Source organism: Oncorhynchus kisutch, linkage group LG20 (assembly GCF_002021735.2).
Source record: "Oncorhynchus kisutch isolate 150728-3 linkage group LG20, Okis_V2, whole genome shotgun sequence".
Lineage (NCBI taxonomy): Eukaryota > Metazoa > Chordata > Actinopteri > Salmoniformes > Salmonidae > Oncorhynchus > Oncorhynchus kisutch.
Genome location: NC_034193.2, coordinates 14,053,951 through 14,078,593, shown reverse-complemented (window position 1 = coordinate 14,078,593; position 24,643 = coordinate 14,053,951). Strand labels below are relative to the sequence as shown.

Here is a 24,643-nt window from a genome sequence, read left to right as displayed (position 1 = left end):
ATGAGAAGTAGGCAAATTATTAGTAGGAAACAACTTTGTCATCATTATGACGTCGTCAAATGTATTTTAGAGAAATGGCAAAAAAATTGCTGGCTTGGGACTCCCGAGTGGCGCAGCGGACAAAGGCACTTCATCACAGTGTTAGAGGCGTCGCTACAGACCCGGGTTCAATCCCAGGCTGTGTCACAGCTGGCCGCGAGACCCATGAGGCGGCACACAATTGGCCCAGCGTTGTCTGGGTTAGGGGAAGGTTTGCCTGCAGGGATGTCCTTGTCCCATTGCGCTCTAGTGATTCCTGTGGCGGGCAGGGCCCGACTTCGGTCGCCAGTTGTATGGTGTTTCCTCCGACACATTGGTGTGACTGGATTCCGGATTAAGCGAGCAGTGTCAAGAAGCTGTGCAACTTGGCAGGGCCGTGTTTTGGAGGATGCATGGCTCTCAACCTTCGCCTCTCCCGAGTCCATACGGGAGTTGCAGCGATGGGACAAGACTGTAACTACCAATTGGATATCACGAAAATTGGGGAGAAAAAGGGGTGAAAGGTAACAAAAAAAGAAATAGCTGGCAATGCTAATCTTAGCAAGCTAAAATGCAGTGCTGTCCACTCAATATTGTCAAACTGACAGCATCATAATGATGACAAAAGGTTTTCCGACCAATTATTTGCTTACAAGCCACTGTAATGCACATAGACTAAATCTCCATCAGCACCAATATAGTGGGGTAATATTTGATATGACCTTTTCTACATTTTGTTACGTTACAGCCTAAAATGAACTAAATTAAATATTTTCCTCATCAATCTACAACACCCTATAATGACAAAGCAAAAACAAGTTTTTAGACATTTTTGATCATTTAAAAAAATAAAAACAGATAGCTTATTTACATGGGTATTCAGAACATTTGCTATGAGACTTGAAATGGAGCTCAGGTGCATCCTGTTTCCATGTATCATCCTTGAGATGTTTCAACAACTTGATTGGAGTCCACCTGTGGTAAATTCAATTGATTGGACATGATTTGGAAAGGCACACACCTGCCTATGTAAGGTCCCAGATTTTAAAGGGTATGTCAGAGCAAAAACCAGGCCCTGAGGTCGAATTAATTGTCCGTACAGCTCCGAGACAGGATTGTGTCGAGGCACAGATCTGGGGAACGGTACCAAAACATTTCTGCAGCATTGAAGGTCCCCAAGAACACAGTGGCCTCTATCATCCTTAAATGGAAGAAGTTTGGAACTACTAAGACTCTTCCTAGTGCTGGCCGCCCGGGCCATACTGAGAAATCGGGGGAGAAGGTCCTTGGTCAGGGAGGTGACCAAGAGCCCAATGGTCACTCTGACAGAGCACCAGAGTTCCTCTGTGGAGATGGGAGAACCTTCCAGAAGGACAACCATCTCTGCAGCACTCCACCAATCAGGCCTTTATGGTAGAGTGGTCAGACAGAAGCCACTCATCAGTAAAAGGCACATGACAGCCCACTTGGAGTTTGCCAAAGGGCACTTAAAATACTCTCAGACCATGAGAAACAAGAAGGCTGAGAGTCATGAAACCAAGATTGAACTCTTTGGCCTGAATGCCAAGTGTCACGTCTGGAGGAAACCTGGCACCATCCCTGTGGTAAAGCATGGTGGTGGCAGCATCATGCTGTGGGGATCCTTTTAAGTGGCAGGGACTGGGGGACTAGTCAGGATCTAGGGAAAGATGAACGGAGGCATGTACAGAGTGATCCTTGATGGAAACCTGCTCCAGAGCGCTCAGGACCTCCGACTGAGGCAAAGGTTCACCTTACAACAGGACAACACCCTAAGCACACAGCCAAGACAACGCAGGAGTGGCATTGGGACAAGTCTCTGAATGGCCTTGAGTGGCCTGGCGAGAGCCCAGACTTGAACCCGATCAAACATCTCTGGAGAGACCTGAAAATAGATGTGCAGCAACGCTCCTCAACCAACCTGACAGAGCTTGAGAGGATCTGCAGTGAAAAATGGGAGAAACTCCCCAAATACAGGTGTTGTAGCATCATACCCAAGAAGACTCAAGGCTGTAATCGCTGCAAAAGGTGCTTCAACAAAGTACTAAGCAAAGGGTCTGAATGCTTATGGCTTTTTCTTTGCAACTCTGCCTAGAAGGCCAGCATCCGGAGTCACCTCTTTTGACGTTGAGACTGGTGTTTTGCGGGTACTATTTAATGAAGCTGCCAGGACTTATGAGGTGTCTGTTAGCCTTAATTTCTCAGAACAAGAATAGACTGACGAGTTTCAGAGAAAGTTCTTTGTTTCTGGCCGTTTTGAGCCTGTAATCGAACCCACAAATGCTGATGCTCCAGATACTCAACTGGTCTAAAGAAAGGACAACAGTTTTCAGCTGTGCTAACATAATTGCAAAAGGGTAATGATCAATTAGCCTTTTAAAATGATAAACTTGGATTAGTTAACACAACATGCCATTGGAACACAGGAGTGATGGTTGCTGATAATGGGCCTCTGTGCGTAGATATTCCATAAAAATCAGCCATTTCCAGGTACAATAGTAATTTCTGATCAATTTGATATTATTTTAATGGATAACATTAAATATAACATTTATAAGTGACCCCAAACTTTTGAAAGGTAGTGTATATGACTATTCTAGACACCTCACATGCGACCCATATTAAGACTATGCAGTTAGCCTATTAACCTCACATGCGACCCATACAAAGACTAATTAACCTATTGACATGTTTATCTGACTCGCCTGAGGTAGAGTACCTTATGATAAGCTGTAGACCACACTATCTACCAAGAGACTTCTCATCTATATTATTCATAGCCGTCTATTTACCATCACAGACCAATGCTGGCACTAAGACCACACTCAACCAACTCTATAAGGCCGTAAGCAAACAAGAAAATGCTCATCCAGAAGCGGCGCTCCTAGTGGCCAGGGACTTTAATGCAGGCAAATTTAAATCAGATTTACCACATTTTTACCAGCATGTCACATGTGCAGCCAGAGGGAAAAAAGCACTAGACCACCTTTTGTCCACACACAGAGATGCATACAAAGCTCTCCCCCGCCCTCTGACCATAATTCTATCCTCCTGATTCCTGCTTACAAGCAAAAACTAAAGCAGGACGTACCAGTGACTCGCTCAATACGGAAGTGGTCAGATGATGCGGATGCTACGCTACAGGACTGTTTTGCTAGCACAGACTGGAATATGTTCCGAGATTCATCCAATGGCATTGAGGAGTATACCACCTCAGTCATCGGCTTCATCAATAAGAGCATCGACGACATCGTCCCCACAGTGACCGTATGTACATATCCCAACCAGAAGCCATGGATTACAGTCAACATCCGCATCGAGCTAAAGGCCATACCAACTGGCAAGTGTCTTCACATGGGTGTCATAGGAAAAGCCCATAATATTGTCAGAGACTCCAGTCACCCAAGTCATAGACTGTTTTCTCTGCTACCGCACGGCAAGCGGTGCGGGAGCGCCAAGTCTAGGACCTAAAGGATCATTAACAGCTTCTATCCCCAAGCCATAAGACTGCTGAACAACTAATCAAATGGCCACCGGACTATTACATTGACCCCCATTTGTTTTGTACACTGCTGCTCCTCGCTGTTAATTGTCTATGCATAGTCACTTCACCCCTACCTACATGTACAATTACCTCTAACCTGTAACCCCACACACTGACTCGGTACCGGTGCCCCCTGTATATAGCTTTGTTATTGTCATGTTATTGTGTTACTTTTTATAATTTTTTACTTTAGCTTATTTGGTAAATATTTTCTTTACTCTTCTTGAACTGCAATGTTGGTTAAGAGCTTGTAAGTTAGCATTTCACAGTAAGGTCTACAGTTGTTGTATTCGGCGCATGTGACAAATAAAGTTTGATTTGATAAAGATGATTTAGCAATATCCAAGAGACTTTGGCTGAGTTACAGGAATTGGAAAGTCAATAAAGGAATAAGAATTGTCTATGTCAAAGGCAGATATTTAATATCATTGTAAAATGAATGATAACATTATACAAGTAATGAAGCTTAAGTTACAAGACAATACTTTTCGTTAAAATGCATTATTCTAGTCATGATCAAAGAGGGAGAAAGAAAGAGAAATCATAGCCTGACAGTCCCTGGAGTAGAGGGAGAAAAAGAATCTCACCACTGTTGGTTAGGAACAAAGAGAAAGAGACAATGAATCTGAGACCCTTTTTATAACATCTGAGTTATTTGGATAAAAAAATCTGAGTTGACCAATAGTATTACTGTGAAGTTAACCTACAATCAGATATCAGACCAACAAGATGTCAAGACAACTGAACCTCTGCTTCCCAGATAAGAGGGGGTTGGAGAGATAATGCAGCGTTCCTATGACAACACAGAGGAAACCTTGCTTACAGCTGATAAGAGTCACTTCGGGGGATGGGCCACACTACATAATCCTTCCCTGAACACATCTGATCCTGGATCAGACAGAAGTGTTCCAAATCAGACGGACAGCACTTTAGTCACTGTAGACAATCGCCAGTCCGGCAGGTCATGGTCCTAGCAGCATCATTTCAGGGGTGTCTTTTTTGCGGGTAGCATTGTCATTCTTTAGACAGGCAAATGTCCTCAAATGTTCCCTACCTTCCCTGCTAGAAAGGAATGCTCCATTCTTCTTGTGAAGTACTGAAGGTAAACCAAGACAACACAGATCAATTCATATTTCAATGAACATAAAATAGTCTGTTCATCTAATTGGATGGGTAAATAGCAACTTCATATGTGGTTTTATCAAATCAGTCAGATTAATATAAAAGATGATCAGAGATCACTGCATCTTAAAAACAGTATATTTGAAATAAAACTCTCAGAAACTCTCATCCCTTTGAGAGAACATTGATTTGCCTAGAAAATAACTAAATAGCCAGAATTATGAAATAATCAAGAAGAACAGTTCATGAATTTAATTTTTTTTAATTTTTATCAGCAACTGGTTCACAAGCAATTTGAAAATGACATGTAGCATCTTTGTTTACAGCACCGAATATTAGCATACCAATGATGAAGGTTCTAAGGCCATTTTGTGTGAAAAAAGGCAATTACTTTTCGTAGCAGATCTATACATACAAATACATACATACACACAAAGTGTGTTGTTTCAGTGTCTTTAGATATTTTTGTCAGACGTTACTATGGAACACTGAAGTATAATTACAAGGCTTTTATTGACAATTACATGAAGTTGATGCAAAGAGTCAATATTTGCAGTGTTGACCCTTCTTTTTCAAGACCTTTGCAATCCAAATTAACTTCTGTTGACAAATTAACTTCTGAGCCACATCCTGACTGATGGAAGCCCATTCTTGCATAATCAATGCTTGGAGTTAGTCAGAATTTGTGGGTTTTTGTTTGTCCACCCGCCTCTATAGGATTGACCACACGTTCTCAATGAGATTAAGGTCTGGGGAGTTTCCTGGCCATGGACCCAAAGTATTGATGTTTTGTTCCCTGAGCCACTTAGTTATCACGTTTGCCTTATGGCAAGGTGCACCATCATGCTGGAAAAGGCATTGTTCGTCACCAAACTGTTCCTGGATGGTTGGGAGAAGTTGCTCTCGGAGGATGTGTTGGTACCATTCTTTATTCATGGCTGTGTTCTTAGGCAAAATTGTGAGTGAGCCCACTCCCTTGGCTGAGAAGCGACCCCACACATGAATGGTCTCAGGATGCTTTACTGTTGGCATGACACAGGACTGATGGTAGTGCTCACCTTGTCTTCTCCAGACAAGCTTTTTTCCGGATACCCCAAACAATCGGAGAGGGGATTCATCAGAGAAATGTTTGCAGAAGATCAGTCTATCCCTGATGTTTTTCCTGGAAAGAAGTGGCTTCTTTGCTGCCCTTCTTGACACCAGGCCATCCTCCAAAAGTCTTCGCCTCACTGTGCATGCAGATGCACTCACACCTGCCTGCTGCCATTCCTGGGCAAGCTCTCTACTGGTGGTGCCCCGATCCCGCAGCTGAATCAAATTTAGGAGACGGTCCTGGCGCTTGCTGGACTTTCTTGGGCGCCCTGAAGCCTTCTTCACAACAATTGAACTGCTCTCCTGGAAGTTCTTGATGATCCGATAAATGGTTGATTTAGGTGCAATCTTACTGGCAGCAATTTCCTTGCCTGTCAAGCCCTTTTTGTGCAAAGCAATGATGACGGCACGTGTTTCCTTGCAGGTAACCATGGTTGGCAGAGGAAGAACAATGATTCCAAGCCCCACCCTCCTTTTGAAGCTTCCAGTCTGTTATTCGAACACAATCAGCATGACAGAGTGATCTCCAGCCTTGTCCTCGTCAAGACTCACACCTGTGTTAACGAGAGAATCACTGACATGATGTCAGCTGGTCCTTTTGTGGCAGGGCTGAAATGCAGTAGAAATGTTTTTGGGGGATTCAGTTCATTTGCATGGCAAAAACGAACTTCACAATTAATTGCAATTGATCTGATCACTCTTCATAACATTCTGGAGTATATGCAAATTGACATCATACAAACTGAGGCAGCAGACCTTGTGAAAATTAATATTTGTGTCATTCTCTCAACTTTTGGGCATGACTGTACAGATGGACATAGCCATATGTACCATGCAAAGAACAACACAATATTATTTGTGTCTTAACAGGAGACATGAACATTTGTCTAGCACTCTATACATCAAAGAAAGCACATTCACAAAATTAACCTATATAGCCATGACAAAGGAATATAGTATATATATAGGAATATATTGAGTTACAAAGGATGAAATGATTAACACATCATCGTCAAAATACATAACATCCAACATTTTAGGAGAAAGCTCCAAATATACCCTATGCTGTAAATAGAATGGAAGTGGTCGACCCCTCTTTAAATCCCAACATTTCTGCATCGTATGAACTCTTCGGTGACAACAGTGACAACATCTAACAGAAAAGGTCCTTCTGCTCTGTGGGCAGGCAGGCTGCATTTTTACAGAAATCACAACAATGCTTTGTGGGTTGTTTGAGATTAGCCTCTGTGCACGTCCCAATAGCTGCAACTGAGGCTATTTTAGTAGCTTGGCCCACTCGTACAATAGAGAGCAACGTGGACTGTGTGTCCATCCTGCTATCTGTATCCGAGTCAGATATGTCGCTTTGGGGCCTATTTGGGCTCTGTTCCAACACATCTCTCTGTGTGTAATGTATACGTGACCTAGTCAGACAGGCTCTTTTTTGCTTGAAGTTCTCTCTGCAACTGCTCTATTTTGTGCTCTGATCTCGTCTGGGTCTTTACAGTTGGTATCGAGCATGTTCATCGTTGGTTTGCTATGTGCAATTAAAAACACAGCGAGCTCCAGAATTAACATCATCTTGGATTTGTTTCTCATGCGTGCCAATATATTGCCAGTACTGAAGAATTTCAACCCTAGGGGAATCAAATGTGATGCCTTTCATGCCTTTTAATGATCTAATCATTAATAACGAGATAAATCCTGTAACTCAAAAATAATCTCTTGGATATTGCTAAATCGTCTTTATGGAGTCAGACGTTTTAATAGGATGCTTGTATAGTCTTATTATGGGTGGTGATATATTTTACTTATAATTTGGCTTATATTAGATTCTCAGATTGAAGTCAGAAGTCAGAAGCCAAATACATTTAAAAATACATTTAGCCAAATACATTTAAACTCAGTTTTTCACAATTCCTGACATTTAGTCCTAGTAAAAATTCCCTGTCTTAGGTCAGTTAGGATCACCACTTTATTTTATGGTCCTATTCCTCCTCTGTCGCCCCTGTCATCCAGTCTAAGACTCCTTCATCTGTGTAGCATTAAAGGAAATCAATTTGGGTTCACTGACAAGATCCAACACAGTGGTCATTGTGGGTGTGCAGGAGTTTAGTATCTCTCTTTGCACTCGCTGTGTTAAATAATAATGATGATTTGAGAGTATACCCTTTAAGAAAAGTATATTTTTTAAAACTTGCTGACTGATGCTCTGCCATGGAAAACATACAGGGGAATGGTAATCATGGGTAGACATCAGTGGTGGTGGTATGAATGGTAATCATGGGTAGACATCAGTGGTGGAGGTATGAATGGTAATCATGGGTAGACATCAGTGGTGGAGGTATGAATGGTAATCATGGGTAGACATCAGTGGTGGTGGTATGAATGGTAATCATGGGTAGACATCAGTGGTGGTGGTATGAATGGTAATCATGGGTAGACATCAGTGGTGGTGGTATCAATGGTAATCATGTGTAGACATCGGTGGTGGTGGTATGAAGGATTATTGATCCGGTTCCAAATGACTTGATTTGGATTTAACCACAGAAGTTGCCATGGATACTGTATGACTGATGATCTGCATAGCAGATTCGGTGATACAATGATACACTCTTAGAAAAAGGGTTCCAAAAGGGTTCTTCGACTGTCCCCGTAGAATAACCCTTTTGGGTTCCAGGTAGAATCCTCTGTGGAAAGGCTTCTACAGTACATGGGGACAGCCAAATAACTAGTTTAGATTCCCCCTTTTTTCTAAGAGTGCATGAGTGTACTGCACAGGGTTTTAATTGGATTTACATTTCAAAATGTTATTGATTAAATGTTATATTGTCCGTTTCTTGATATTCTGTCATTATATAAGACTGTTACATCCTGTGATCTAAAAGTTGTTATTTTCTCGGTCTAATGTATATTTTGTTGTCTCTTCCTCAGCCCTCACTAATGTGAAGTTATGGGCCATTGACCGCCAGTGTTTCCAGACCATTATGATGAGGACAGGCCTCATCAAACATGCCGAATACATGGAGTTTCTAAAGAGGTGGGCTCCTCTCTCTCTCTATCTCTCCCTCTTTCTCTCTCTCTCTCTCTCTCTCTGTCCTCCACCTCCCTTAAGATGCCATTCGAGCGAGGGCTGTGGTTTGAGTGACAGTCTCTGACAGTCACAGAATCACCTTCCCCCTCTTCCCTTTTCCTGTCCCTGATGTCAACAAAGACACTTGCTGGATGCATGTTCAAATGAGGATCAGGTGATTGGACTCTTCAGGTATTTTACACTAAATTCATTTATTACCACTTGGTGATATTAAAGCACCAGTTTATTGATCATCATCACACTATGCCCTCTTTCTGTTTACACAGCTGAGTGTAATCCAGCTTTTCATTTTTCAGCTTCAGACCTGACGATTTCTATCTTAAAACCTGTTTTATGTGTTTAATATACAGTATAATACTGTAGGTTCACTAGTGGGCTTTGTGCTCTAAAGCCAACAAACGTTTGACGTCCCAGACCAATAGATTTACACTTATATGAGCCAGACCAATAGATTTACACTTATATGAGCCAGACCAATAGATTTACACTTATATGAGCCAGACCAATAGATGTATATGAGCCAGACCAATAGATTTATATGAGCCAGACCAATAGATGTATATGAGCCAGACCAATAGATTTATATGAGCCAGACCAATAGATTTATATGAGCCAGACCAATAGATTTATATGAGCCAGACCAATAGATTTATATGAGCCAGACCAATAGATTTATATGAGCCAGACCAATAGATTTATATGAGCCAGACCAATAGATTTATATGAGCCAGACCAATAGATTTATATGAGCCAGACCAATAGATTTATATGAGCCAGACCAATAGATTTACTCTTATATGAGCCAGACCAATATATTTACACTTATATGAGCTAGACCAATAGATGTACTCTTATATGAGCCAGACCAATAGATTTACACTTATATGAGCCAGACCAATAGATTTACACTTATATGAGCCAGACCAATAGATTTACACTTATAAGAGCCAGACCAATAGATTTACACTCATAAGTGCCATTTGTGTGTACTCTGACTAGAAGGTCATGTTGAAATACAGTAGCCTCCTCCAGAAAAGGTTGAATCATGATTAAATTCCCCCGTTCTGAGCAGGCAAACCCTTAGGATGCCGCAACAACAACAAAGGACATCGTCATCCCCCGAATGAAGATTTCCCACCCCGTGATCAACTATAGTGATTCAGATGGGAAGTCCACAACATCTGTTAGACCACAAATACTCATTCAACACACGTCCTCAAGTACAGTACTGATCTGCATACACAGAGCCTTTATCATGCCTTCTGTGATTTCTCAATGACTGTGTAAGTGGTTGGAACTGGAGTTTCCTCCAGTCTCCACTACTGAAATAGATCATCGAGGAAGACCGAGGAGAATGTTGCATTGACAGCACCTCTCCTCCCGGAGGCCCTGCTGTTGCCCTTTATTGCAAGGACCCGATGATGTCACACGCAGGAAATTATGAAATTGATTTGGATGAAGTCAGCTTATAGTGTTAGCGTAAGATGCCTTTCTCCCCATGCATTGGCAGCTACAGCCAGCTGGTGCACGTTTACATTTGAGTAATTTAGCAGACGCTTTTAACCAGAGCGACTAACAAGAGCACTTAGGGTTTAGTGCCTTGCTCAAGTGTTCATGGCTTTTATGTCATAATATTTGAGAAGTAGCTTCTGACAGTTCTTATCGTCAATACAGAATGTCAAATATCAAACACATCAATTATATTTCTGAAGGAGTAGTTCCCCTGGTAACAAGCTACAGTGGTTCCATAGTAGCAAAGAGACTTGGATGTTGTCAAACTGCCAGATGTTGTGTGTGTGTGTGTGTGTGTTCCTGCATGTTCGTGTGTGTGCGTTTCCGTGAATGTGTGTGTGAATGAGGTCTCTCTCACTGAGGAGAGAGCATGCCAGAGGTATGTAAACATCTCCTTCCTGAAACGCTTAGTATGATTGGCAGCTGCTCTAAGGCCCAACCTTAAATTCAAACCCTGAGCCATGGCTTGCTATTGGCTTACTACTGACTTGCTACTGGCTTACTATTAACTTACTACTGGCTTACTACTGGTTTAATACTGGCTTAACTACTGGTTTACTTCTGGATTAATACTGGTTTAATACTGACTTACTACTGGTTTACTACTGGTTTAATACTGGTTTAATACTGACTTACTACTGGTTTAATACTGACTTACTACTGGTTTACTACTGGTTTAATACTGACTTACTACTGGTTTAATACTGACTTACTACTGGTTTGCTACTGGTTTAATACTGGTTTAATACTGACTTACTACTGGTTTAATACTGGTTTAATACTGACTTACTACTGGTTTAATACTGACTTACTACTGGTTTACTACTGGTTTATTACTGACATACTACTGTTTACTAGTGGTTTAATACTGACTCACTACAGGTTTACTACTGGTTTATTACTGACTTACTTCTGTTTACTAGTGGTTTAATACTGACTTACTACTGGTTTACTACTGGTTTATTACTGACTTCCTACTGTTTACTACTGGTTTAATACTGACTTACTACATGTTTACTACTGGTTTATTACTGACTTACTACTGTTTACTAGTGGTTTAATACTGACTTACTACTGTTTACTAGTGGTTTAATACTAACTTACTACTGGTTTAATACTGACTTACTACTGGTTTAATAGTGGTTTATTACTGACTTACTACTGGTTTACTACTGGTTTAATACTGACTACTGTTTTCAACTGGTTTATTACTGACTAACTACAGGTTTACTACTGACTTACTACTGGTTTACTACTAGTTTAATACTGACTTACTACTGGTTTAATACTGACTTACTACTGGTTTAATACTGGCTCACTACTGGTTTACTACTGGTTTAATACTGACTTACTACTGGTTTACTACTGGTTTAATACTTACTTACTACTGGTTTAATACTGACTTACTACTGGTTTACTACTGGTTTAATACTGACTTACTACTGGTTTAATACTGGTTTAATACTGACTTACTACTGGTTTAATACTGACTTACTACTGGTTTACTACTGGTTTATTACTGACGTACTACTGTTTACTACTGGTTTAGTACTGACTTACTACATATTTACTACTGGTTTATTACTGACTTACTACTGTTTACTAGTGGTTTAATACTAACTTACTACTGGTTTAATACTGACTTACTACTGGTTTACTACTGGTTTAATACTGACTACTGCACACACTTTCCCACTTCAGATGATGCTGGTGTTAGAGAGGGGGTTTAAGACAGGCAATAATTGGTTGGAAAATCACATGATTTCATGTGACATTTCCACGTTTTGTACATGTTACGATGCACCTGCAAAAAAGATAGCTCAGATGTGCGAGTGCCTTTTGAATGTTGAATTACACGTTTTGCACATGTGAAATCATAATCTTTTACATGTGGATTCAATTTTTCACATGAGATTTCACAGGTAATGCCCTGCAAACAAAAATGAGTCTTCAACTTATTTTTTCTTCAACTCACATATTTGACACACTTTGACCTACATTGTGGATTATTTATGCAGTAATTATTATTCAACATGTCCTTATCTGGGATTTAGAATAGTCAGAATAACTGATAACTAAAATAGCAGTGCAGATGGCACTCTTTTGTTATGTGCAAAATAGTGCACACTGTTAGACAGTTTTGTTTCCTGGTGTACAAAAAGGTCAAAGGTACAGGTAAGGAACCTTCAGAGTTACACATAGGAACTCACATCAGTACCTTTTAGGGTACATGTGCCCGTGATCTATTATAATGGTAAATTTTTCTACCCAATATACATATAATGCTGCGTTCGTAACCATGTGGGAGGTGGAAATTTAGCAGTTGTGAAGTCGTAAATACCACTTGCATTTACTGTATGTACTTTGAACTCGTTGAGAAACGCCAATTGGCGAATGGCCAACAAGCTGTGTCAACCATAAACACATGGCGGAGTTCAAAAACCATATTAATAGATTGCTTTTCATAAATAATGTTTTGTTATTACATTTAACTGCCGAAAATGCTGTTATCGAGGTCATTTCCTTAATAGGTGGTGTCAGAGGTCAGCATGTGGGAGAAGTCGGAGCTCAGGGATGATAGATGCATTCCCCACTATTAATTACCAGCTGGAGGGCCGTTCAAGTGGATTTTTCCCAGGCGTATGTGGTAAAATCCCACTCCCCACTTGGTTACGAATGCAGGATTAGGTATCATTACTGCACATTGAAATGTAGGTGGAGGCAATGTGCTGGCGGGGACTCACTAGCATATTTGGGGGCATGGTCTAAAACTGTCATTGGAAATGTTGAACACGTTTCAGTGCTTTTATGGTTATGTTAAAGAAGGTTGAGCATCTCTTTTGACACTGTCAGTTTTTCAATTTTAGTAAGCAGTTGTGACACGCAAGAGCGGCACTGTTTAGCGGTTTTTGTGCATATTCCAAAAGCTTAATGGGAGCTGGTTCACAGGAAGTTCATGTTTAACTTCCAATAACTGGCTATCAACTGGTTGCAAGTGGGTTTTAGTACATTTCACAGTAATTGGCAAACATTTCTGAAAACCTGTTTTTGCTTTGTTATTATCGCGTATTGTGAGAAGATTGATGAGGACAAAAACGATTTAATACATTCTAGAATAAGGCTGTAATGTAACAAAGTGCAAAAAGTCAAGGGGTTTGAATACTTTCTAAAGGCACTGTATATTTTAAAGTGCAGTGATAAACCATGTGAGTTTATATGTGTAGCTGTTTAGTGTACCTTTGACAATTTTGTACCCCAGGGAACAACACTGTACCCAAACCATACTCTTATTTTTTAAGAGTGTGCTACAAAAATATAAACGCAACATGTAAAGTGTTGGTCCCATGTTTCATGAGCTGAAATAAAATATCCCAGACATTTTCCATGTGCACAAAATGCTTATTTCTCTCAAATTTTGTGCACAAATTTGTTTACATCCCTGTTAGTGAGAATTTCTCCTTTGCCACCTGACAGGTGTGGCATATCAAGAAGCTGATTAAACAATATGATTATTACACAGGTGCACCTTGTGCTGGGGACAATAAAAGGCCATTCTAAAATGTGCAGTTTTGTCACACAGATGTCTCAATTTTTAAGGGAGCTTGGAATTGGCATCTAAACAGTGCAGCTCTTGAGTGTTCATTTCAGTACGTTCAACCGGCCCCATATGAACTGTAACTCGGTTACAGTTTTGAAGTTGTTGCATTTATATCTTTGTTCAGTATAGTTCCAAGCAATTAGTTTGAACCTGGATGTGCTGCAGTAACATTGATGCTCTCCTAACCAAGTGGTTGCAAATTCTAACCCCAAAGAATTATTGTATACTTTAAATCAAGTGTCTTTGGGCACTGCTAGTTTTACGTTGTTACATTGGTGGTGACAATTGTACAGTTATTTACTTGATTCTGGGCAGGTTTGACCAAAGTGCAGATCCGCTCTTGTCAATAAGTCTGTGGCCATATCTCTTTTCCACTCACGGTTCTGGTGGTGTAGCTGCACTGTAACAGGACATTACAGGTTGGTAGTGAGCCAGGGGTTATTAGTTCAATCCCATCAAAATGTTATTTACTATACAAGATTTTACCGTAATTGAAATCAGAATACAGCAGCATACTGTCATTTTATAGAAATAACACCTTCAAGTTGTTGTATATATTTACCTGATTTTTACTGCAACTTTAGGCAAAGTGCAGAAATGTGTTCTTGACAATAAATATATAGCCAATCTCCACGATGTCCATAGACCTGGTGGTTCAGCAAGAACTTCAGGTTGCTAGAAATTAAGAGGTTATGAGTTCAAATCCCAATTGAGGTTGAATCCAAAGTATTCAGCATGTTGTCCATTAACACCTTTGTTTAGCTGTAGAAATACAGTAGTTAGTTGTAGATTTACTGTGTTTTCACCAAAGCTAAACATTCTGACAAAAAAATGTCCCTGGAACCAACTGGGAAGTAGACAAAACCTTCAGGGGACCATGACTGTCTAAATTGAATTCATGTAAATATTTTAAAGTAAAGTATTCTAAACAACATTTTATAACTCTGCTTTCACATGTGCTCAAATGTAATTTCCTGTTATCACGTGTTGAAATGTTGCATCCCCATGTTGTCATTTTCATTTCACATTCATTTCACATGAGATCATGTTCTCACATGTGTTCTCACATGTAATCATATGCGGAGTTTTATGTTAGCACATGTTGCTTCACATGTTGCTGTGTATGTTGTTACGTGATCACATGAGATGAAATGGATGTGGTTTTTCCATAAGGGTGCTGCCACAGCTGTGTCTATGTACGTACATTATGTGGTTTTCCCTGGTGTTTTTTTGAATCAGTCATACAGACTCCACTCTGTCATGCAACGTGCTGTGCTGTTTTTTACATAATTGCTGCATACCTGCTCTGCTAGTGTGTATTTTGGCTTACTTACTGAGATAGATAACAGAACGACAGAAAACAGAGAGAATATTGACAATGTGTGATTTATGTGAATAAACAGTGTTTATCGCTGTGGTGGGCGATGCTTTGCAAGTCATCAAGCTCCACAGTACCTAGTACTGTCAACCAGCCAGGAACAGCATGAACTGTTGGCTTCACCTTGGTGTCTGAAGGCTCCAAAACAGCTAACTCTCACTCTCTACCTCTCCCCAACAGTGTTCCAACATTCCAAGGCCTTTCAGAAGAAATACTAAGCAAGCTTGCTGACGTGATGGAAGAGGTGAGTTTCCTAAGTGTCCTTGTGGAACTTTGCGAAGTTACCTCGATTGTGGCAATGGGTGCTGATGAGTTTACGTCTGTTTCATTGACTTTTACATTTCCCTAAATGATGAACCATATCATTACATGATGAAGAGTTGATTGCCTTGATAAATCGTAATGATTATTATACTGTGGGTATTCACATTTTAAAATAGGTTTCTCTGGAAATGTAACTAAGCTGCAATTTGTAGTCATTGCAGTCTTCATAGTAGTGGAAGTGCATTTCAGGTCTCCTGTCCTGGTCTGACAGAGCCATTTGAATTGATTTGAGTTCTTATCTGTAGTCAATAACTCACCAGACACAACCTGAGGTAAAACTCACTGCGACAACGTCTGAGCTAACTCTGCCTGCAATACAGTCTCAGAATTGGCGTTTTTTTTCCGTCATGCATCTTGTTCTGAAGGCAGCTCTGCAGAGTGGTCACTATCTGGCACAGCCACAAAGTCATACAATCTGATTTTAAACCTAACCATAACCTTAACAACATTGCTAACCCTAATGCCTAACCCTAACCTTAAATTAAGTCCATACATTTTATAGCCAATTTGGACTTCATGACCACATGACATGACCGAGAATAACTGTAAACTAGACTATAACCAGCGCCCAGAAGTATTCCTAGTCTCGTCACATGGTCAGGAAAACCATTCTGGCCCTGATCAGAATATTACAATAAACAGTGTCTATGTGGTTCATGAGTGAGAGGGAGCAATTCCAGGTGGATTCACATCCTCAGAGCAGATTGACTAATCATCTTACTATTCATTGGCATGCAGATGTTTCCCAAAACGGTGGTATGGGGGTCCTTAGGATCACTTGAGAAACGCGGACATATTACATCAAGTCTCTACAGTCCTTCACCTCCTAAATCTTTATGCTTGTTTATTTCCAGCAAGAATCTCTCTGCTGTTCCAAGTTAATTAGATGACTTGACCTCCAGTATAACTGGTTTCCAAAGAACATTTGGTCATTAAAACGAGAACAATATCATTTGCGGCAGACTTTATCTATCGTAGTCAAGTTAAGTATGACCACAAAAAAATCACAAAGGAATCAAATACATTATTTCATGGTTATTTTAATCTATTGGATCAACAGAGGATTAGCTCCATTTTTAAGAACACACATCCTTATTCCTCAACCAGCCTATATATCAAACCATGTTTAGTTTTTTAATGCGTTGGCCTCAGTTTTCATTGGCACCAACTGCTGCTTCTGAGTCGACCTGACTTCTTTAACCTTTAACCCCTTACAGAGCAACAATAGAATAACATGCAAAGGAAAAACATATGTCTTAGTTATGATTCATCTGATTAAACAGTATTTGGTCACATCACACCAGATCCAATCCATAGTGCCGTATAGTTTCAGATGAATAAAACTAGAACTTGTGTTTTATTTCTATGTTCAGACCCAGAATGCCCCACTGACTACCAAGACACTATCAGTCTGGATCTGTTCGCTGAATGGCTGAAATAAAACATGAGGGAAACACAGAATGTTCAATCAGTTGAAGGGTGCTCCAAAGGGGGCTGACGATAAATATGCTGCCATTCAGTGTGGTGTAGGTGAGATCACTGCCGATGTGTCTTTGCATGTTTTTCGCGTGTGTTGTGTGTGCGTGCATTCGTGCGTGTGTGTGATTATGTGTGTACCTACCTGTATACATCGCCAGAAGACGCTAGAATCGATCTTTATGCAGCCTCACCATGGAACGACACAACACAGACAATCTCCTCACCCAAATGTCACCCCTTTCTCACAAATAGCCATTAGTCCATTTCTTACCATTTGTAACTGTGCAGTGATTTTCTGTGTTTTTTGCCTCTGACTAACTACAGTAGTGTTTAGCTTCAGTGTACCCTAAAATAATAAACAACTACTGCACTAACATGATTTAAATGAGGAAACGCAGTAGTGAGGTCACGGACGAGAACATTAGGAACCTCAGCAAAACACAACTTTACAACAACATCTGTGAGGAATGGCATTTCGTTTAAACCTCGGAAAGATTTATCTCATTACTACTGTCAGTCATCATATCAGGTAAAAATCAGTGAAGATGTTTGCATACAAAGGACGGTGTGTGTGTAGTCTGTGCATACGACTAATACTTATGCATTCAAGTAGTAATGTTTTCCTCGAAAGACGTGCCATGGAGGCTTCTCAAGTGGCTGGATTATGGAACAATCTCCTACAGCCTTGCAGTGTGGGATAAGGACACCTGTGAGAGATCTATAGGGAGAACACTCAGGCTTTCCTCCATGATTACAGGAGAATCTACTTTAAAACACTGGAGTCTAATGGTATTCCTCCAAAGTTCTGGAGCCCCCAGAACCCCCCCACCCCCACCCCACACACACACACACACACACCCTCTCTCCCACACACACTCTCTCTCTCTCTCTCTCTCTCACACACACACCCACACACACACCTGCTTGCTGATTCATACACTAGAACATCCCACTCTTTTACCTTCTTAAGTCCCTCCCCTTTTTCTTTGTTTCATGTTGCGTTTCTTCCTGTTGTGGTCTTGTTTTCCTCTGTTTGTTTAGTTTCTACAATTGTAAAGTGACTTGAAAAGCGCTATATAAGTCCAATGTAGCATTATAATTATTATTACGGTGTGGTTTCTGGCCAGTATATGCTCACATATAGATGTTTTTCAAATGGCATCAGTTTGTTTCTTACTTTGTCTTCACGCTTCAGTCAGTGTAAAATAACAGCATAGTGCGGTGACAGACACAACAAAAAAAAACTTTGACAGAACCCTGCGGCGTGGTTTCTATGGCAACGGATGACTGGGCATCAGTGTTTGACTTGGACTGAAATAGGTGCCGCTACTCATTTTGGTTGTCGGTGGTGTTTATATTTAAATACAGGAGCTCCACTGTACTTTTGAGTTTATGTAGAGTGCATTCGGTAAGTATTCAGACCCCTTAACTTTTTCCACATTTTGTTACGTTACAGCCTTATTCTAAAATGGGTTAAATAAAAACAATTCCTCATTAATCTACGCACAATATCCCATAGTAACAAACCAGCCAGAGCCCGAACTTGAAACCGATCAAACATATCTGGAGAGATGTGAAAATAGCTGTGCAGTGACACTCCCCATCCAACCTGACAGAGCTTGAGAGGATATGCAGAGAAGAATGTGAGAAACTCCACAGATACAGGTGTGAAAAGCTTGTAGCATCATACCCAAGAAGACTCGATGCTGTAATTGCTGCCAAAGGTGCTTCAACAAAAGTACTGAGTAAAGGGTCTGAATACTTATGTATGTGTATATATATATATATATATATATATATATATATATATATATATATATATATATTTTTTTTTTATACATTTGCAAACATTTAAAAAACAGTTTTTGTTTTGTCATTGTGGGGTATTGTGTGTAGATTGATGAGATTATCCATTTTAGAATAAGGCTACAAAATGTGGAAATAGTCAATTGGTCTGAATACTTACTGAATACAGTGTACGTCCTATTAGAGGTCCAGGAGCTCAAGCAGTAGAAATTCTGAGGTGCTGGTACTCTACTCCAGTGTGCTCCTTCCCAAGTCAAGCACTGCTGGGCAGGGTACCAAACTCACCACCCATATCAGCTAACAGTCTCTGTATAACAGAACAGAAGAGTGGGTCTTGGGTTCTCTTTCCACATGGAAACCAAAGGAGATAGGGGTGCCCCATGTAAGAAAGGAACTGATTAGTGTAAAACAAAGTGGTAGATAAGTAATGCCACGAAGTAAAGAAGTAATTCAGTGTTGTGTAGCAGAATTTTCTGCGTCTGTGGGGGCACCTTTTCATCATCGTACTTCAACCATGCCTTTCCTTTCCTTTACTGATTTGCCAAATACATCGTGAGAAATACCCATTACACCTCCAAGATTACTGTTTGAAGTTCTAGCCACCTTTCATAATGAACATAAGAAGTCTGACAAGTTAACTTTCATCAATGCTCAATTCATCTTTAAAGTGAGATTAAAAATGTGTTATGATGTTATATGCAGTTATATTCACTATTCATGCTGTATAGTTTATAGGGACACATATCTGTCTTCTACTTATTGGAATGCCCATTCCTTGGCAGAAACCGCTCATGACACAGGTGGTATGTTTCAATTTGGGAGAAAAAAAAAACGAAGTCTGTGTCAGCCCAAAATGTCATTTTCCCTTTAAACTAACCATTTCTTTCTTTCTTCTCCATCTTAATGGATTTTTTTCCCATGCAGCTTCAATGAATAACAGTGACATTTTCTCCCAGGCCTAAAAATAAACTAAAGCACAGGAAGAAACTTTGAAAGAGCTGTTGAAAGATAGCTCACCTTAGTTACTGATGATGACTGTTCCTCCCTGACCAGCCTGTCAGGTAAATAAATACTGACTCGCATAAACACTCTTTACTCTCTAAAAGTAAATCGGTGAGCTGTGTTTGTTTAGTGTCACTTACAGTCATTCCAGAGCAGGAGGAACATACAGTCCTGGTAAAGAATAAAGAATGTAAGCATTGCCGGTATTACTCATGGTGGTATCAAACCTACAAGATCCTACTATGGATGTGTGACTAGGCAGGCAGCGGTTGGGTTGGGAGTAGAGGTTTATTTTTAATTCCAGACGTTCCCCGTTCCCACACTGTCTGTTCTGGCCCATACGGAGCAGAGCAGAGCATGTCAAGAGTTCACTGTTTTCCAGCTGATGTGTGAGGGTTGCGTTAATGTGTGGGACGACTTGTCTCGACTCCCGTCGTGTTCTGCGATCCTCACAAACTGCTGTGTCCTCAAATATGGAAGAAGAAGGAGGAGAATTAAGCAGCTATTACCAATCAATAGTCTCAGGCTGAGAGAGTGAGAGGAATGAAAAAATATTTTTTTCCCCGCAACCTGTCAATCATCGTGGATTATAGATTATTAGAAATAGGATTTACTCTTTGAATAGCATTTATTTATTTATGATTTGATGCATAACGATGCTACATACAGTACAGTACAGGCCGTAATTTCCCCTTGATAAGCCTGCCCATTATACCATGGAATCTCATTTCCGATTCATGACCCTCTGCTTCGCTCCATCTTTATTGAAATGGTTCTGCTGTCTATTTGAAATGAATCTGGGGGCCAGGCTTCCAGCTCATGTTGATCTCGGTCTTCTTGAAAGTCAAAGCTGTCAGCTGCCATCAATCAATAAAAACCTGGTACTATTGATCTGTGACATATTATATACATCTACTTTTACATCAGACCTATTTATCATGGCTAATGTACTTTAGTACTTTTTAATAAAAAAAACATCCCTACTGTGTTTCAAAGTCCAAGTTTGGTGGAGCTAATGGGGATCCATAATAAATACAAAGTCCAAGTTTGGTGGAGCTAATGGGGATCCATAATAAATACAAAGTCCAAGTTTGGTGGAGCTAATGGGGATCCATAATAAATACAAAGTCCAAGTTTGGTGGAGCTAATGGGGATCCATAATAAATACAAAGTCCAAGTTTGGTGGAGCTAATGGGGATCCATAATAAATACAAAGTCCAAGTTTGGTGGAGCTAATGGGGATCCATAATAAATACAAAGTCCAAGTTTGGTGGAGCTAATGGGGATCCATAATAAATACAAAGTCCAAGTTTGGTGGAGCTAATGGGGATCCATAATAAATACAAAGTCCAAGTTTGGTGGAGCTAATGGGGATCCATAATAAATACAAAGTCCAAGTTTGGTGGAGCTAATGGGGATCCATAATAAATACAAAATGCCAAGTTTGGTGGAGCTAATGGGGATCCATAATAAATACAAAGTCCAAGTTTGGTGGAGCTAATGGGGATCCATAATAAATACAAAGTCCAAGTTTGGTGGAGCTAATGGGGATCCATAATAAATACAAAGTCCAAGTTTGGTGGAGCTAATGGGGATCCATAATAAATACAAAATGCCAAGTTTGGTGGAGCTAATGGGGATCCATAATAAATACAAAGTCCAAGTTTGGTGGAGCTAATGGGGATCCATAATAAATACAAAATGCCAAGTTTGGTGGAGCTAATGGGGATCCATAATAAATACAAAGTCCAAGTTTGGTGGAGCTAATGGGGATCCATAATAAATACAAAATGCCAAGTTTGGTGGAGCTAATGGGGATCCATAATAAATACAAAGTCCAAGTTTGGTGGAGCTAATGGGGATCCATAATAAATACAAAGTCCAAGTTTGGTGGAGCTAATGGGGATCCATAATAAATACAAAGTCCAAGTTTGGTGGAGCTAATGGGGATCCATAATAAATACAAAGTCCAAGTTTGGTGGAGCTAATGGGGATCCATAATAAATACAAAGTCCAAGTTTGGTGGAGCTAATGGGGATCCATAATAAATACAAAGTCCAAGTTTGGTGGAGCTAATGGGGATCCATAATAAATACAAAGTCCAAGTTTGGTGGAGCTAATGGGGATCCATAATAAATACAAAGTCCAAGTTTATTTTATTATTATTTATTTTTTTCACCTTTATTTAACCAGGTAGGCTAGTTGAGAACACCTTTATTTAACCAGGTAGGCTAGTTGAGAACACCTTTATTTAACCAGGTAGGCTAGTTGAGAACACCTTTATTTAACCAGGTAGGCTAGTTGAGAACACCTTTATTTAACCAGGTAGGCTAGTTGAGAACACCTTTATTTAACCAGGTAGGCTAGTTGAGAACACCTTTATTTAACCAGGTAGGCTAGTTGAGAACACCTTTATTTAACCAGGTAGGCTAGTTGAGAACAAGTGCTCATTTGCAACTGCGACCTGGCCAAGATAAAGCATAGCAGTGTGAGCAGACAACAAAGAGTTACACATGGAGTAAACAATTAACAAGTCAATAACACAGTAGAGAACAAAGGGGGAGTCTATATACAATGTGTGCAAAAGGCATGAGGAGGTAGGCAAATAATTACAATTTTGCAGATTAACACTGGAGTTATGAATGATCAGATGGTCATGTCAACCAAGATCTCAGCGATCACTGCCTCATTGCCTGCATCCGTAATGGGTCAGCGGTCAAACGACCTCCACTCATCACTGTAAAACGCTCCCTGAAACACTTCTGCGAGCAGGCCTTTCTAATCGACCTGGCCGGGGTATCCTGGAAGGATATTGATCTCATCCCGTCAGTAGAGGATGCCTGGATATTTTCTTTAAAGGCCTTCCTAACCATCTTAAATAAACATGCCCCATTCAAGAAATTTAGAACCAGGAACAGATATAGCCCTTGGTTCTCCCCAGACCTGACTGCCCTTAACCAACACAAAAACATCCTATGGCGTTCTGCATTAGCATCGAACAGCCCCCGTGATATGCAGCTGTTCAGGGAAGCTAGAAATCATTATACACAGGCAGTTAGAAAAGCCAAGGCTAGCTTTTTCAAGCAGAAATTTGCTTCCTGCAACACTAACTCAAAAAAGTTCTGGGACACTGTAAAGTCCATGGAGAATAAGAACACCTCCTCCCAGCTGCCCACTGCACTGAAGATAGGAAACACTGTCACCACTGATAAATCCACCATAATTGAGAATTTCAATAAGCATTTTTCTACGGCTGGCCATGCTTTCCACCTGGCTACTCCTACCCCGGACAACAGCACTGCACCCCCAACAGCAACTCGCCCAAGCCTTCCCCATTTCTCCTTCTCCCAAATCCATTCAGCTGATGTTCTGAAAGAGCTGCAAAATCTGGACCCCTACAAATCAGCCGGGCTAGACAATCTGGACCCTTTCTTTCTAAAATTATCTGCCGAAATTGTTGCCACCCCTATTACTAGCCTGTTCAACCTCTCTTTCGTGTCGTCTGAGATTCCCAAAGATTGGAAAGCAGCTGCGGTCATCCCCCTCTTCAAAGGGGGGGACACTCTTGACCCAAACTGCTACAGACCTATATCTATCCTACCGTGCCTTTCTAAGGTCTTCGAAAGCCAAGTCAACAAACAGATCACCGACCATTTCGAATCTCACCATACCTTCTCTGCTATGCAATCTGGTTTCAGAGCTGGTCATGGGTGCACCTCAGCCACGCTCAAGGTCCTAAATGATATCTTAACCGCCATCGATAAGAAACATTACTGTGCAGCCGTATTCATTGATCTGGCCAAGGCTTTCGACTCTGTCAATCACCATATCCTCATCGGCAGACTCGACAGCCTTGGTTTCTCAAATGATTGCCTCGCCTGGTTCACCAACTACTTCTCTGATAGAGTTCAGTGTGTCAAGTCGGAGGGTCTGCTGTCCGGACCTCTGGCAGTCTCTATGGGGGTGCCACAGGGTTCAATTCTTGGACCGACTCTCTTCTCTGTATACATCAATGAGGTCGCTCTTGCTGCTGGTGAGTCCCTGATCCACCTCTACGCAGACGACACCATTCTGTATACTTCCGGCCCTTCTTTGGACACTGTGTTAACAACCCTCCAGGCAAGCTTCAATGCCATACAACTCTCCTTCCGTGGCCTCCAATTGCTCTTAAATACAAGTAAAACTAAATGCATGCTCTTCAACCGATCGCTACCTGCACCTACCCGCCTGTCCAACATCACTACTCTGGACGGCTCTGACTTAGAATACGTGGACAACTACAAATACTTAGGTGTCTGGTTAGACTGTAAACTCTCCTTCCAGACCCATATCAAACATCTCCAATCCAAAGTTAAATCTAGAATTGGCTTCCTATTTCGCAACAAAGCATCCTTCACTCATGCTGCCAAACATACCCTTGTAAAACTGACCATCCTACCAATCCTCGACTTTGGCGATGTCATTTACAAAATAGCCTCCAATACCCTACTCAACAAATTGGATGCAGTCTATCACAGTGCAATCCGTTTTATCACCAAAGCCCCATATACTACCCACCATTGCGACCTGTACGCTCTCGTTGGCTGGCCCTCGCTTCATACTCGTCGCCAAACCCACTGGCTCCATGTCATCTACAAGACCCTGCTAGGTAAAGTC

At 40.8% G+C, this 24,643-nt stretch overlaps 1 protein-coding gene across 4 annotated transcripts in view; it reads left to right on the top strand.

Annotated features, from left to right (window-relative positions):
- LOC109865573 (cGMP-dependent protein kinase 1) overlaps positions 1–24,643 on the top strand; it is a 180,668-nt gene that overhangs the window by 101,614 nt on the left and 54,411 nt on the right. For all 4 annotated transcript variants that reach the window (XM_031799692.1, XM_020453859.2, XM_031799693.1 and 1 more), the window contains exons 4-5: positions 8,729–8,834; positions 15,557–15,620. In XM_031799692.1, coding sequence (XP_031655552.1) covers positions 8,729–8,834; positions 15,557–15,620 — 170 coding nt within the window. The remainder of the gene's footprint in view (positions 1–8,728; positions 8,835–15,556; positions 15,621–24,643) is intronic.